This window comes from Oncorhynchus mykiss, chromosome 6 (assembly GCF_057628025.1).
Source record: "Oncorhynchus mykiss isolate SJ-2025 chromosome 6, ASM5762802v1, whole genome shotgun sequence".
NCBI lineage: Eukaryota > Metazoa > Chordata > Actinopteri > Salmoniformes > Salmonidae > Oncorhynchus > Oncorhynchus mykiss.
Window position 1 is genome coordinate 65,573,775 of NC_143027.1, and position 16,832 is coordinate 65,590,606.

General features: G+C 40.0%; 1 protein-coding gene across 3 annotated transcripts in view; it reads right to left on the reverse strand.

Moving 5' to 3' along the window:
* The window catches only part of LOC110526365 (myotubularin-related protein 13), a 158,413-nt gene extending 143,935 nt beyond the window's left edge, over positions 1–14,478 (reverse strand). For all 3 annotated transcript variants that reach the window (XM_036980722.2, XM_036980721.2, XM_036980720.2), the window contains exon 1: positions 14,304–14,478. In XM_036980722.2, the coding sequence (XP_036836617.2) occupies positions 14,304–14,358 (55 nt within the window). In that variant the 5' untranslated portion in view covers positions 14,359–14,478. The remainder of the gene's footprint in view (positions 1–14,303) is intronic.
* Positions 14,479–16,832: the final 2,354 nt, after the last annotated feature.

Sequence of the window (16,832 nt, forward strand, 5' to 3'; positions counted from 1 at the left end):
TCTGCATCTCACAAAGATACAGCGGTTAGAAACAAACATCTAACATTTGGATTCATCGGACCACAGGACAGATTTCCACCGGTCTAATGTCCATTGCTTGTGTTTCTTGGCCCAAGCGAGTGTCTACTTCTTATTGGTGTCCTTTAGTAGTGTTTTTTTTTTACAGCAATTTGACCATGAAGGCCTGATTCACAGTCTCCTCTGAACAGTTGATGTTGAGATGTGTCTGTTACTTGAACTCTGAAGCATTTATTTGGGCTGCAATTTCTGGAGGCTGGTAACTCTGCAGAATAGGTAACTCTGGGTCTTCCTTTCCTGTGGCGCTTGATGATTTTGCGACTGCACTTGAAGAAACTTACAAAATTATTGGAATGTCTTAATGTAATGATGAACTGTTTTTCCTCTTTGCTTATTTAAGCTGTTCTTGCCATAATATGGACTTGGTCTTTTAGCAAATAGGGCTATCATCTGTATACCACCCATACCTTGTCACAACACAACAAATTGGCTCAAACACATTAAAGGAAAGAAATTCCAAGAATAAACTTTTAACAAGGCACACCTGTTAATTGAAATACAATCCAGGTGACTACCTCATGAAGCTGTTTGAGAGAATGCCAAGAGTGTGCAAAGCTGCCATCAAGGCAAAGGGTGGCTACCTTGAAGAATCTAAAATATATTTTGAATTGTTTAACTCTTTTTTGGTTACTACAATGTAGAAAATAGTCAAATGAAAGAAACCCTGAAATGAGTAGGTGTCCAAACTTTTGACTGGTACTCTGTGTGTGTGTGTGTCTGTGTCTGTGCATACACAAGTATGTGGACACCCCTTCGAATTAGTGGATTCGGCTATGTCAGCCACACCTGTTGCTGACCGGTGTATACATTATTTTTTTTAATGAAGCACACAACCATGCATCTCCATAGACAGTAGAATGGCCTTACTGAAGAGCTCAGTAACTTTCAACGTGGCACCGTCATAGAATACCACCTTTCCAACAAGTCAGTTACTCAAATGTCTGCCCTGGTCCACTGTATGTGCTGTTATTGTGAAGTGGAAACGTCTAGGAGCAACAACGCACACAAGCTCACAGACCGGGACCGCTGAGTGCTAAAGAGTGAAAAAAAATTCTGTCATCGGTTGCATCACTCACTACAGTTTCAAACTGCCTCTGGAAGCAACATCAGCACAATAACTTTTAGTCGGGAGCTTCTTGAAATGGGTTTCCATGGCCGAGCAGCCGCACACAAGCCTAAGATCATCATGCACAATGGCAAATGTCAGCTGGAGTGGTGTAAAGCTCGCCGCCATTAGACTCTGGAGCAGTAGAAACACGTGATTAATCACTCCAGAGAACATTTTGCCATCTGGCAGTCCAATGGACGTATCTGGGTTTGGCGGATGCCAGTAGAACACTACCGGACCCAATGGATACCATCAACTGTAAAGTTTGGTGGAGGAGGAATAATGGTCTGGGGTAGAGGTCGACCGATTAATCGGAATTGCTGATTAATTAGGGCCGATTTCAAGTTTTCCTAACAATCGGAAATCGGTATTTTTGGACACCGATTTGCCGTTTATTTATTTTTTTTACACCTTTATTTAATCTTTATTTAACTAGGCAAGTCAGTTAAGAACACATTCTTATTTTCAATGGCCTTGGAACGGTGGGTGAACTGCCTTGTTAACCCACCGTGGAGGCTGTTACAACAGAAAAGGGGGGGGACCAACTCCCTATTAATGCCCATGATTTTGGAATGAGATGTACGACGAGCAGGTGCCCATAATTTGTCATGTAGTGTATATTTTCAATAACCAAATATATTGTATTTTCAGCTGTTTGAAGCTGGTGTACAAAGCCGAAAGAAATACGCAAAAATGAAAGGGAACAGGAAACAGGTCTGTTCTATCGCTTCTTAGACATGCTTTCAATGAGAATGACAGATCTATAACTAATATTTCTAATTAAAATGTCTTATACTTAAGTTCCATTTTTTTTATTAGAAATATTAGTTATAGATCTGTCGTTCTCATTGAAAGCATGTCTAAGAAGCGATAGAACAGACCTGTTTCCCGTTCCCTTTCATTTTTGCGTATTTCTTTCGGCTGTGACAGTGATGGCCTAGTAAAATAAGCTGTTTTTTAGGCTCTCGGTCTTTCACTGCTGCAGTTAGCCATAGTAACGGAGAAAAGCAGTAGGTTTACCTCTGCCATGTGCAATCGCATTATTCTGATTGAGAGTCGATACCAAATTCCTTATTTTAACTTATTTATATATTTTGTATTTACCCTGTGCGGATATCCGAAATATATATATTTTTTTAAAACATTAACGTATTCGAATAGTAGAATAATTCAAATGCTCATCCCTACCATCATGGCAACTTAATCAAAGTATAAAACAATAATTTGTGGAGATTAACGACAAAAGCATTACACTACAGCAAAAAGGTTCATGTGACAGGATCCTTCATTTACAGTCAAACCTCTGCGATTTCAGAAAAGTATTATTGTTACCAATGCTACAGGGTCGTAATAAAAAGTGTGGACAGTTTTAAGGAACAATAATGTTTTCTTTAACATTGCCTATTACAGTGTGTAGGCCCACAAGTCCTTGGCCAAGTGGATAATCCTGGCCTGAGTCACTAGTCATAAAAGCAAAGTGTTTGATGTGACATGCCAACTCTTTTCCTATGTTCTTTGAAAACAGCTGGTAAACATTTCCTCTACACCTTTGGATGTCCCTGGTAAAACAGTCAATAACACCCTCCAATAACACCTGTCAACACCTGAGATGCATGTTTTGTATTAACACCACTTTTGACCAACAGGAAACATGGAATGCCAGTCTCTCAAACCATTTGTAAAAAAATATCCTGTTTGTACGTCTGCAGAGTGAAGCTTGATCTGATAACATACTACTGTACGCAGCATGATATTGATTTAATGTAGGCTACTAGGCTATAATGTCATCCCTGAGTAACTAGAGGAGGACTAATCAAAAAGCTAGTTCTTATCTCCATCCTGCAAACAAAACTTTCACCCTAAATAAATAAGGGTGAGGCGGCTCTTATCTCGGGACAATTTGTTTAAGCCGTTGCTTGTTGCCTACACAAACTGTTTAACTGAGGTGTGTGGGGGGGGGTAGTGGTCAGTATAATAAATATTTTGTCTGGGGTGGGGTATTCCCCACCATTTGTCCATACTTTCCCCCCTGTGATTTCAATCAGGACCAATTTCATGCTCCACAACTGGGTCTGAGATAACAGTGCATGCATTCCAACACCCTCACTCACACAGGCTGGGCGGGCATTCATCCGTCTACCCGAGAGGCAGGTAACTTTCAGAAGGAAGGATACCTTAAGCAAATTGTTAACACTGAGAATAGACTTACAATACAATGCTCCCTTATCATATAATTGCTAAATTTACGATCAACATAAAATATATTTTAAAAATATATATACATTTTTAAAAAATTAAACAATTCTGGATTGTATTTGTGATTATTTTTTACGATGCGAATATTGGGTCACGACTGAGACAACCTGGTTCAATTTGGGTCCTGAGGCAAAACTAGTTGAGAAGCACTGATGTAGACCATAGGCTAGGCCCATGATGTTGTGCAACATGGAAGCATCCTTACTCAACATTGACGGGAGCACTCCAAACAATGACTAAATTGACAAAACTAAATGGAATGAAATAAACCAAAACTTATCTCACAAGTGTAGCATAGGTTGCGCACTCTGCTAACAACGTGTCCAAATCAACAATGATAACGTGAAGACTAGAATAACATTGACTGCATGAAGAGAAAGTAACAAGCATTGTAAATTAGAAATTAACAAGTGATGCACCAACATTACATTTTTGGTCCATACCGATATTTTCCTTGCCAAAAAAAACAATACCCGATATTTAAAATGTTTGCAGCCTTTTAAGCATTCTAGTACAGTTAAATAATATATACACACACACACACACACACACACACACACACACAGCCGTCTAAGGTATGGCATCTCAGTGCAAGAGGCATAACAGTTCAAATCCAGGCTGTATCACATCCGGCCGTGATTGGGAGTCCCATAGGGCGACACACAATTGGCACAGCATCGTCCGGGTTTGGCCGTCACCGTAAATAACAATTTGTTCTTTACCGACTTGCCTAGTTAAAAGGTCACACACACACTGACCAAAAAGTTGTTGGCATTTACACATGTCCCCATTACCAGTAAAACAATCAAAACCTATATTTCTTTCACTTACTTACTTGCTGGGCTGTTCTGTTCTGTTCTGTTCGGGTTAAGTAGCTGGCTAGCTATTTATTTTCATGAACTGAAGTTCAATTTCAATAGGGGAACAAGAATACAACGATTCCTAAATCATTGCTAAGAATAATGAAAATGACTGCAGTTGATACTGGTCATTGTTTTCAGGCTGGTTGTATTGGTGCTAGCTAGGTACCAAGCTAAAGCTAGCTACCCCAGAAGTTGCGGTCGAACAAAATTATTATTTATTACCAACGAGGTATTGTAAACACATTGTGCGTGGCCAATGTTTGCAAACTTTTTTGTACAGCTTTGACAGTGGTACTGTATCTTTTTTGGCACGCAATGACCCAAATGGCGTTCAAGAGTATGTATTAGAGGTCGGCTGATTAATCGGAATGGCCGATTAATTGGGGCCGATTTCAAGTTTTCATAACAATCGGTAATCTGCATTTTTGGACACCGATCATGGCTGATTACATTGCACTCCACGAGGAGACTGTGGCAGGCTGACTACATGTTATGTGAGTGCAGCAAGGAGCCAAGTTAAGGTGCTAGCTAACATTAAACTTATAACAAACAATCCACCTTAACATAATCACTAGTTAAACTAGTAATGTCAACCATGTGTAGTTATCTAGCTTGTCTTGCATTGCATATAAATCGATGCGATGCCTGTTAAATTATCATTGAATCATAGCCTACTTCGCCAAACGGGTGATTTAACAAGCGCATTCGCGAAAAAAAGCACCGTCATTGCACCAATGTGTATCTAACCATAAACATCAATGCCTTTCTTAAAATCAATACACAAGTATATATTTTTAAAGCTGCAAATGTAGTTAATATTATCTGCTAACATGAATTTCTTTTAACTAGGGAAATTGTGTCACCTCTCTTGCGATCTGTGCAACAGAGTCCGGGTATATGCATCAGTTTGGGCCGCCTGGCTTGTTGCGAACTGTGTGAAGACTATTTCACATGAAGACAGCCAACTTCGCCAAACTGGGGATGATTTAACAAAAGCGCATTTGCGGGGAAAAAAAGCACAATCGTTGCACGAATGTACCTAATCAAAAACATAAATTCCTTTCTTAAAATCAATAAACAGAAATATATATTTTTAAACCTGCATATTTAGTTAAAAGAAATCCAGGTTAGCAGGCAATATTAATCTAGGGAAATTCTGTCACTTCTCTTGCGTTCATTGCACGCAGAGTCAGGGTATATGCAACCGTTTGGGCCGCCTGGCTCGTTGCGAACTACTTTGCCAGAATTTCACGTAATTATGACATAACATTGAAGGTTGTGCAATGTAACAGGAATATTTAGAGACTTAGGGATGCCACCCTTTTGTTAAAATACGTAACGGTTCCGTATTTCACTGAAAGAATAAACATTTTGTTTTCGAAATGATAGTTTCCGGATTTGACCATATTAATGACCTACTGATTATTTTATTTCTGATTATATTATAATTAAGTCTATGATTTGATAGAGCATTCTGACTGAGCGGTGGTAGGCAGCAGCAGGCTCGTAAGCATTCATTCAAACGGCACTTTTGTGCGTTTTCCAGCAGCTCTTTGCTGTGCTTCAAGCATTGCGCCATTTGTAACTTCAAGCCTATCAACTCCCGAGATTAGGCTGGCAATACTAAAGTACCTATTAGAACATCCAATAGTCAAAGGTATATGAAATGCAAATGGTATAGAGAGAAACAGTCCTATAATAACTACAACCTAAAAACTTCTTACCTGGGAATATTGAAGACTCATGTTAAAAGGAACCACCAGCTTTCATATGTTCTCAGCAAGGAACTTAAACGTTAGCTTTTTTACATGGCACATATTGAACTTTTACTTTTACTTTCTTCTCCAACGTTTTATTATTATTATTATTATTATTGAGACTAAAATAGATTGATGTATTATATTAAAAGTTAAAATAAGTGTTCATTCAGTATTGTTGTAAATGTCATTACAAATAAATAATCTATATATATAAAAAATATTTCAAATCTGATTGGTATCTGCTTTTTTTGGTCCTCCAATAAAATCAGTATCAGCGTTGGAAAAAAAAAAAAAAAAAAAAAAAAAAAAATCGGTCGACCTCTAGTATGTATGTCTTGAAGATAATAGCAATGACGCCATTACTGTGCAACTCCGGTAGGGCAACATCTGAAAAATAGCGCACTTGGTAGTGTGTACCGGTGCTCGACCAGTCGACGAAAGCCAACATCACCCACGACAGTCAATGGCAATGAATTCCATTATCATGGATTTTGACTTTTGAGTTGTCTCGCTGAACTGTTCTTACTCTTTCAAATGACTACTCGACTTGTTGACTGCTCGATCCACACAGCAGACATTATGGGCTAGGTTATGAATGCTGTGTTGCACGTGTAGTGCAACATTTTACATGGCGTTGTTACAGCATGTACCTACACTACCGTTCAGAGGTTTGGGGTCACTTAGAAATGTCCTTGTTTTTGAAAAAGCAAATTTTTTGTCCATTAAAATAACATCAAATTGATCCGAAATACAGTGTAGACATTGTTAATGTTGTAAATGACTATTGTAGCTGGAAACGGCTGATTTTTTATGGAATATCTACATAAGAGTACAGAGGCCTATTATCAGCAACCATCACTCCTGTGTTCCAAAGGCATGTTGTGTTAGCTAATCCAAGTATATAATTTTAAAAAGGCTAACTGATCATTAGAAAACACTTTTGCAATTATGTTAGCACAGCTGAAAACCGTTGTGCCAATTAAAAGCAATAAAACTGGCCGCCTTTAGACTAATTGAGTATCTGGAGCATCAGCATTTGTGGGTTCGATTACAGGCTCAAAATGGCCAGAAACAAACTTTCTACTGAAACTCGTCAATCTAGTCTTGTTCTGAGAAATGAAGGCTATTCCATGCGAGAAATTGCCAAGAAACTGAACATCTGGTACAACGCTGTGTACTACTCCCTTCACAGGACAATGCAAACTGGCTCTAACCATAATAGAAAAAGGAGTGGGAGGCCCCGGTGCACAACTAAGCAAGAGGACAAATACATTAGTGTCTAGTTTGAGAAACAGACGCCTCACAAGTCTGTAACTGGCAGCTTCATCAAATAGTACCCGCAAAACACCAGTCTCAACAGTGACTCAACAAATTAATGAACAAAAACATCTGAAAAGCCTGGATCCCGATTTTAACAGTAAAATAACAAAAATAGCCTAATTGTCAATACAATATTCATGACAATCACTGGATTAGGTCACATATGAAAAGATTTCGAATCATGCATTCCTGCTTGGACATGTTAAATCTAACAATGCATTTATTGAATACCATCTCAGTAGTTTATTCCACTTCTTAATATATCAACATTTCTCCCAGGGAAAATGTTAGTCTGGTGCCCTGGAAATGCATAAACCCTCTTCTAAATGACCTATTGACATGTCATTCAGCACTCACACAGTACAGTACAAAATGTACTGTTGACAATAAAACCTTAGTCAACTAAAGCCAAGAATGCTGGCTGCAGTAGCGTCTTTCGACAAATGGCTGTTTGCTGAAGTATTTTGCTTGTGCAAATAGGCAAGCACAAGTGACGCAAGTGTCAGATAAATCACATTGTAAAGCCCAGTCAAAAAAATACAAATCAGCTTTGTGATAAATCTTTGTATACGGCAATTTGCCAATTTTTTTAAACCTGCAATTATTCACAGAGCTACACTTAAGCAACAAATCAGCAAAACATTACTCATCAAGATGCAGCAATCTCGAGCTGAACAGTACAACAGCCAAAGCCAAGTCTGGAGAAACCATTCGAGTCATGCTACAGTATATGCTGATGAAGACATTCCACCCCACATTGACCTCTAGCATTCTTGCATCCCTAAAAAGTGCACAGCTAAAATGATAGAACCATCAGGCATCGGCATATGGAAGCAGTTTGTTCTCGCTCGCAATGAATGAGAGGGTATTTCTTCTTGCAGGTTTGAGTCACATTATGCAAGCCATTTCCTGTGTCCACAACCTTAATAAAAAGGGAGCAAGGTCTGTCATAAAGCCAGGATTGGCCAGTAAATGCCTCAAACACATCTATGTAGCTCTAATCAGAGGTTTTCATTTCTGTCACATACAGTATGAGGCAGGCAGCAGGGCAAACTCCTCCATTTCACTTTGCAAATTACGATTTATGGCACACAGTAAGCCAGAGAATATTTACTACAGCTCCAACGCCAAATACCCAGAAAGAGTATCCTTCAGTAAGGAGAAAGACACACTGCTTATTCAAGTCTGCATCCAGGCACACTTTTTTTACATTCCAGCTCAATACAGCAAAATAAATCCAAGGTTCATGGATCAAATCAAACATTAGTCCCCAGGGAAACAAAGCCCTAGTACAACCTCTGGAGGTACAGTTTAGGTTAAGATGATGTAAAACTTTGTCCTATCATGTTTATGTACTTGGGATGCGCATCTTTCCCTTTCAAGATGATTTGATACGCATCTAGATACATGGGCTCTGATACAGGAACGATTATAGTTTGAAACGAGTAGGTGCTATTCGGTTTGACACATTCATTTTATTGTAAATTAAAATCTGTTGCTGATGGAGCTCAAGAGCCTGGCTTCTCTGAGCTAGCTGTCTGTCTAAAGGATGTACAGTGCATTCGGAAAGTATTCAGACCCCTTGACTTTTTCCACATTTTGTTACATTACAGCCTTACTATAAAATGTATTAAAATTAAAAACTATGAAATAACACATATGGAATCATGAAGCAACCAAAAATAAAGGAAAAAAAGCTATATTTGATATTCTTTAAAGTAGCCAACCTTTGCCAAGAGTCTGGAAAGTTGTCAAGGCATTCTCAAACAGCTTCATGAGGTAATCACTGGAATGCATTTCAATTAACAGGTGTGCCTTGTTGAAAGAAATTCCACACATTAACTTTTCATAATGCGTTTGAGCCAATCAGTTGTGTTGTGACAAGGTCGGAGTGGTATACAGATGATAGCCCTATTTGGTAAAAGACCAAGTCTATATTATGGTAAGAACAGCTTAAATAAGCAAAGAGAAAAACAGTTCATCATTCCATTAAGACATGAAGGTAAATGTGAAAAATTCCAAGAATTTTGTACATTTCTTCAACTGCAGTCGCAAAAATCATCAAGTGCTAAGATGAAACTGGCTCTCATGAGGACCGCCACAGGAAAGGAAGACCCAGAGTTACCTCTGCTGCAGAGGATAAGTTTATTAGAATTACCAGCCTCAGAAATTGCAGCCCAAATAAATGCTTCAGAGTTCAAACATCAACTGTTCAGAAGAGACTGTGAATCAGGCCTTCGTGGTCGAATTGCTTCAAAGAAACCACAACAACAAGAGACTTGCTTGGGCCAAGAAACACAAGCAATGGACATTAGAAAGGTGGAAATCTGTTCTTTTGTCTGATGAATCTAAAATGTTAGATTTTTGGTTCCAACCGCTGTGTCTTTGTGAGATGCGGATTAGGTGAACGAATGATCTCCGCCTGTGTGGTTCCCACCATGAAGCATGGAGGTGGTGTGATGGTGCTTTGCTGGTGACACAGGCTGTGATTTATTTAGAATTCAAGGCACACTTAACCAGCATGGCTACCACAGTATTCTGCAGCAATATGCCATCCCATCTGGTTTGCGCTTAGTGGGACTATCATTTGTTTGTCAACAGGACAATGACACAACACACCAGGCTGTGTAAGGGCTATGACCAAGGAGGAGAGTGATGGAGTGCTGCATCAGATGCTCAACCCAAATGAGATGGTTTGGGATGAGTTGGGCCGCAGAGTGAAAGGAAAACAGTCAACAAGTGCTCAGCATATGTGGGAACTCCTTCAAGACTATTGGAAAAGCATTCCAGGTGAAGCCGTTTGAAACAATGCCAAGAGTGTGCAAAGCTGTCAAGGCAAAGGTTGGCTACTTTAAAGAATCTCAAATATAAAATATTTTTTGATTTGAGCTTTATTTATTTGGTTGCTTTATGATTCCACATGTGTTATTTCACAGTTTTGATGTCTTCACTATTATTCTACAATGTAAAAAAATAAAAAATGGTATACATAAAAACCCTGGAATGAGGTGTGTCCAAACTTTTGAGTAAGTATTCAGACCTTTTGCTATGAGACTCAAAATTGAGCTCAGGTGCATCCTGTTTCCATTGCTCATGCTTAAGTTGTCTCTATAACTTGATCGGAATCCACCATTGGTAAATCGAAGTGATTGGATATAATTTGTAAAGGCACAGAGTTGACAGTGAATGTCAGAGCAAAAACCAAGCCCCGCGGTCGAAGGAATTGTCCGTAGAGCTCAGAGACAGGATTGTGTCGAGGTACAGATCTGGGAAAGGTACTACATGGAAGTGGTTTGGAACCACAAAGGCTCTTCATGGAGATGGGCGCCCAGCCAAACTGAGCAATTGGGGGAAAAGCGCCTTGGTCAGGGAGGTGACCAAGAACTCAAAGGTCACTGAGGTCACTTCGGTAAAAGGCACAACAGCCTGCTTGAAGTTTGCCAAAAGGCATCTAAAGACTCTCAGACCATGAGAATCAAGATTCTCTGGTCTGATGAAACAAAGATTGAACTCTTTGGCCTGAATGCCAAGTGTCACTTCTGGAGGGAACCTGGCACCATCCCTACAGTGAAGCATGGTGGTGGCAGAATCATGCGATAGGGATGTTTTTCAGTAGCAGGGACTGGGAGACTAGTCAGGATAAGATGAACGGAGCAAAAGTACAGAAAGATCCTTGATGAAAACCTGCTCCAGATGGCTCACGACCTCAGACTGACGCAAAGGTTCACCTTCCAACAGGACAACAAAGCAGTAAAAGGTTTATGTTTGTCTCCATATGATGAATATATCCAATGCAAAAAAACATCTACATTTGAATTGTATTAATATTAATTTGCATACATTTCCATTAATTCCCACAGAAAATGTCCACCTCTGAATATTCCCCAAAATGTGCAACCCTATATAGCACAACTTTGGATTTCACCTCTCCCCAGTCTCATAACCTAATGTTTTAGACCGTTTGGGAGTTGACAGACACAGAGTGATCTTCTCGGGATGTCTTTGGCCCATCGCGCTCTAGAGACTCCTGTGGTGGGCCGGGCGCATGCATGCTGACACAGTCACCAGCTGTACGGTGTTTCCTCCAACACATTGGTGCGCCTGGCTTCTGGGTTAAGCAAGCATTGTGTCAAGAAGCAGTGCGGCTTGGCAGGGTCGTGTTTCAGAGGATCCATGGCTCTCGACCGTCGCCTCTCCCGAGTACGTAAGGGAGTTGGAGCGATGGGACAAGAGTGTAATTACCAATTGATCTCACGAAAAAGTGGGGAGGGAAAAAAAGCGTACAAAAAAAAAACTGCGTGTAGCCTACCAATAGCCTACTTTTATTCTGGTAAAACAACCTTTTGAAAAGTGCATTTGATTTTTTTTTAAATAACCTAGCAAATTACATTGGTTGTCACTCAACTAGTAAAGCCTATTGCACAAGCCATGCATAAAATGATGAAGCGTAGCCTTCAGTCATTTAGTCAATCGAAGGAAATAGGCTACATTTTTTTTTAAACAGATCAAATGCAAGACAGTTAAGAAGTGTCCGCTATTATTAAGTATAGACTATAGCCTAAAACCCAAGCATCCGACCAGGGGGTGGGGGAGAAGAGAAACCATATATTCTGACAGGAATTCTCCGCTCTGTCTGGCCTGCATTACTCTCTTGCGTTGTGTAACATATTGAAATAGGTAATAGCAAATAGGAATAGGCAAATCACTCGGAATTTCACTTGTGTGCTGCCCTGCTGTGCTCTACCAGACACTGTTCTATACTGTGGGGTGCCAGTCAAATTCAAATAGGCTAAACCGTTGTCTGTCACATCACGATGTCGTCACCATCAACAATGGCTGTCAATCACTGTCGATATTATCGTAATATCGTCCAACCCAACTTCTATTCATTGTTATCTATGTGACCACAGTGATGCAGACACAAAAGAAGAAAAATCATTTCCATCAAAAGCTGCCATCATCATAAAAGGTTCCTTTCCAGGTAGGGCCTACCTCTCACCCATGCTGAAGTCAAATTTAGTGGTATGACAAACTGAATGTAGTGGGTTGATGTTGGCTAGATACGTGCCTTTATTAAGGTCTCCAAGGAATGTAAGAGTTTGTGTGCTAGGCCAAAAATCCATGAAATTATGCCTTGGACAATATGTGGCTCGTCCTGTTGGTTTAATGTCTTACCTGACCAATGTATCTTTTCCCAATCTTCCTACATGGAGGGAGGCTCCCATTAGTAAAATGTCACTGGAGTAGAAATAGCCTAACCTAGCTTATGCCATGGACTGGCTGGGCCGCTCTCTTGACAGCAGACCTATCCTTCAACAAATGACAACTAGCATCAACATGATTTTTCAGTCATTTGGAACAGAATTGGGTCAAGTGTGGAGCAGGAGCCACAATAAAGCTGGGAAGTGATCATGACTTCTGTGTGGATCCCTGGCTGGACTTAACGATCAAGGTGGAGAAAAAAACAGCTGCTGTCTGTCTACTCAGCCCACTGTCTGCAGTCCAGCTTTACAAAAGAAGGGCAAAGCAATTAAGTGAAATGCATTCTCAGGGAGACATGTTCTTGTTGTTTGTTTTCTTTTTGTCAGAGTCTGTAATAACTCTAAAAAGCATTTCCAGTTTTCTAGTAGAGTAGAGAATGCAACTCCAGTTCACACAACGGGACATCTATGCAGTACAACTGCTGATTCCCCCCAGGTCCAGACATCCCTGGATGTACATAATCCCACACCTCAGTAACACATGAGAAGAGGATGGGAAAATAAACAGAGGATGGACAGAGATACTTTTTTATCTGGAAATTCCCATCCCTACTAGAGGTGTATTCAATCACCTCTGGCTGTAACAAACATCCTCTTATCAGGGAGATTCACCACTCTCTCAGTCTATCCATCATTATCCATCTCGTTTTATGAGCGGGCAGAATCCATCTAGGCTCCAGCGATGCCTAAATGGATGAACATTTTGTTCCTACGGCACAGAAGTTGTTTGTCAGTTGAGTGATATTGGGGCCACTATTTACCTATTCCTGTGGCTGCCTCTAGTGAGTGAGTTGATTCAGCTGGATTGGTTGGTTGTCTCCCTCTCACACATGTGCCTGGAAAGATGCCACTGCACTTGGGATGTGTCTTTACTCCCTTACGGATAGTCTACGTTCCGTCATCATTCTTCGAATGCAGGCTATACTTTGGGCTCAGTATAAACATCCTCTTTCTTGTTTGCTCTTCTTCAGTAGGTTCCTCTTTCAACCAAGCCAATTCAAAAGGAATGTTCCAACGGTAGGCCAAGTAATTTTGTTACAAAAGTACAGTATAACAATGGTTTAGCAGACCAGAGTGTGGGTCTGGTTTGGGAACCTCAGTTCTGGGCCCCACTTTTGAGTCCCCCCAAAAATACAGAAATACCAAGTAATTGACTTCCCCTATGCCCAGCCCATCTTGGAGGAACGTTGGATAAAAACAATTTCATATAAGACAGGAAGTTAGGATTTCTATTCTCATTCTGCCGGTGTCAAACAAAATATGATATCCTACAAGTTGCAAATGATATGATTGTAAATTATATGAGACTTATGCAAACCTTACAGCTGAATGCATTCTCCAAAATCATGATACCAAAGCTGCTCCCGGTGCAAGCCACGTACGTCACGAACTACAATTCCAAAGGGCTGGATTTGTCACATCAACAGGATGTTACAGTTCGACTCAATGAAACTCCAGTAGTGGTTTAAATATCTACAACACTCAGTCCCAACAATGACACGCTGCAGACTGTTTCAAATCTCAGATATCAATAGCTAACCACCTAGCTAGTCTAAGCTAACCAGCAAGCATTACCAACACTGACGGCCTGGATAAACCCAATCATTTGAAGTTCAATGTAGCATCCGTGTCCCAAGCGTTACATTCAAAAACTCACCAGTTTTGTCCTGATCTAATCTCACGACAATCAAATAATCAGCCAATCTCGCCATGTTTGCTTCTTATTCCGAAATCTACCAACACAATTCAGCATTTTTCTTTCTTCAAAAGCACAGCCATGTTTGACAGAAGGAGTGATATTGCGCCTGCGTGTAGAAGTAGCGACATCCATGGGCGTGGGCGCTTGGTTTACAAATAGAAACTGTGTGGCAGCAAACAGGGTCACACCCTGCCACACCGCTTGTTGGCCCGCACGGAAAACCATCTGATGACCACTCGAATCCCTTTAGCATGCTCATTAAAAAAGTTACCTACCAATTGGGGAGAAAAGGGGTAAAAAAAATTTTTTTTAAATTGTTTTAAAAAATTAGTTACCCAAATATTTTCAAGTCCATTCGAGAGTAGATGAGACAAAATAGAGGAGTAACTAGGCTAGATGAGAAAAAATAGTAGCCTAATTTTCTTTGCAAGAATGTGGGTTATAATACATTAAGATAAATTAAAAGTATTGTAGGTTGTGGCATCCAGTATTTCTTAAACATGTATTGAATTAATTGTGTAGGATATTTAGTTTGCTAGAAGCACTTAGCAGAGGGTGCTGGTGGGAAAATCTGTGTCAATAGCATGATTACTATTTTCCATAATCACACTGCGTCAAACTTAAACATCCCCTCCCTTCTCTCTCTCTCTCTCTCTCTCTCTCTCTCTCTCTCTCTCTCTCTCTGACAAAAACACGCGCATTACCTTTAAATGTCTATGGCGCACACACACAAACACACACACCGGGGGGCATTAGGGTCACTCACACACAAGACTTGGGGGTAAGGTCAGGCAAAATGTGAAATAAGAGCGCACAACTCGCACAACAAAGACGCTGCTGGGTGGAAAACACCAGTGTGCGGGAATCCTTCTCTTGTGCTGTTTTTGCCAACATCTCAACGACTTGGACTGAACATATTCCACAACATCATGGTCCCTAGCGTACTAGGGCAATTTGAGAGAGAATCTCTTCATTAACAAGTAGTCTATTGTTAAGTTAATTTTGATGATTCCGCTCCGCCAAATATTATGCTTATGCCATCAGCTGCTTCTCTCCTGTAAGGTGTTATCATATCTGTCATGATAGGGTCTTCACTTCAACACCAGACATTTAGCTTAGTTATATTTTTCACAAAAGCATAATATTTCTGAATAGAAAGTATTTTACAATAATACAGTATGTCTGCCGCTCCGTCTGCAGTTGAAATAATAAATCAGGACTTTCGTCGTCTACTCTACAGAATTTGGTATTTGAGTTGTTGAATATTTAAAAAAAAAAATTGTTTCAGGTCAATGGGGTTCAAGGGAGCAGAATGAAAGAATGAATGGCTATACAGGTGCAAACCCCACAAAGCTTCCAGGTCTATCAAATCACCATGACAACATTGAGGAACATTTCCATAACATATCAATATCTAGGTATGTGTTCATCTATTCCTCTATAAACCTTCCAAGACATAGCTTCCTAGTTTACGTTCCTTCCCACCTTACCTGTTACATTACATACCACAGCTGTGACTGAACAAATTGCAGTCATGTTCCTGACACCTGTCTTACAAGAAGCTAACAAATGATTGCTCCATATAAAGAGCCACTGAACAATGATGCTGTCATGGTTGCACAATATTCTTCTCTCCATATTAGGAGATTAAATGACTTGGGTACTTGGGGATTACTTGTCTGGCAGAGGCAATTATCATTACAAATGGTTACAAAATGTTTGCTGGTTTACAACACGTGTTTCACATTTATGTATTTACAGTGACACAAGGGACACCAGGTAAGCAAGGAAGCCGTAAGAGTTATGTATAGAATTGTGTGTAGTAGGATTTCTATTCAAGGCTGAAGGGAGATTTAGGTGACTTTCTGTCTGAATTACTGCACGTGACATAGTAAAATGCGATACACATAGATGTGTTCTATTCAGCACGTACAAGGTTCTTTATCAGTTGTTTGAGATACATTCTGAGCACTGAGAAAGCATTTCACATGTTGTTCCCAAAATACTTACGTATTTGCTATTAAAGACATTACACATTGAAAGCCACAAATTGTGATTATCTGATCACATCTAGGCTTACATGTTTTTCAGTGTTCTTGAGATTTAAGACCAAGCTAATTTCAATGCACTGTTCCCATCCCCAGACATACCCTCACCAGACACCAGCTTTGGGTCAGCTGTGTGGTTGACTGGAATGAAAAAACTAAAATCGTTACACTCTGTGCTAATCCTGATGGCATCTTCTGCAGATATCTGTCCCCAGGGGCCTGTAATCAACATCTGCCTTATGAACCTCGCTGAAATTGTTTTGACCCCGCTGCATATCTCACTTTATTTCACTGGCCGTACTTTGCAAGATGTCTCACCATTCATTCGGAATGGTTTAATTTAGCTAAGCACATGTGAAAAGTAAATGTACTTTTATTATGGTCAAAGAGCTAAAGGGGTTGAGTGCAATCATTATACTTTGGTTTGAGATGAAGTCAT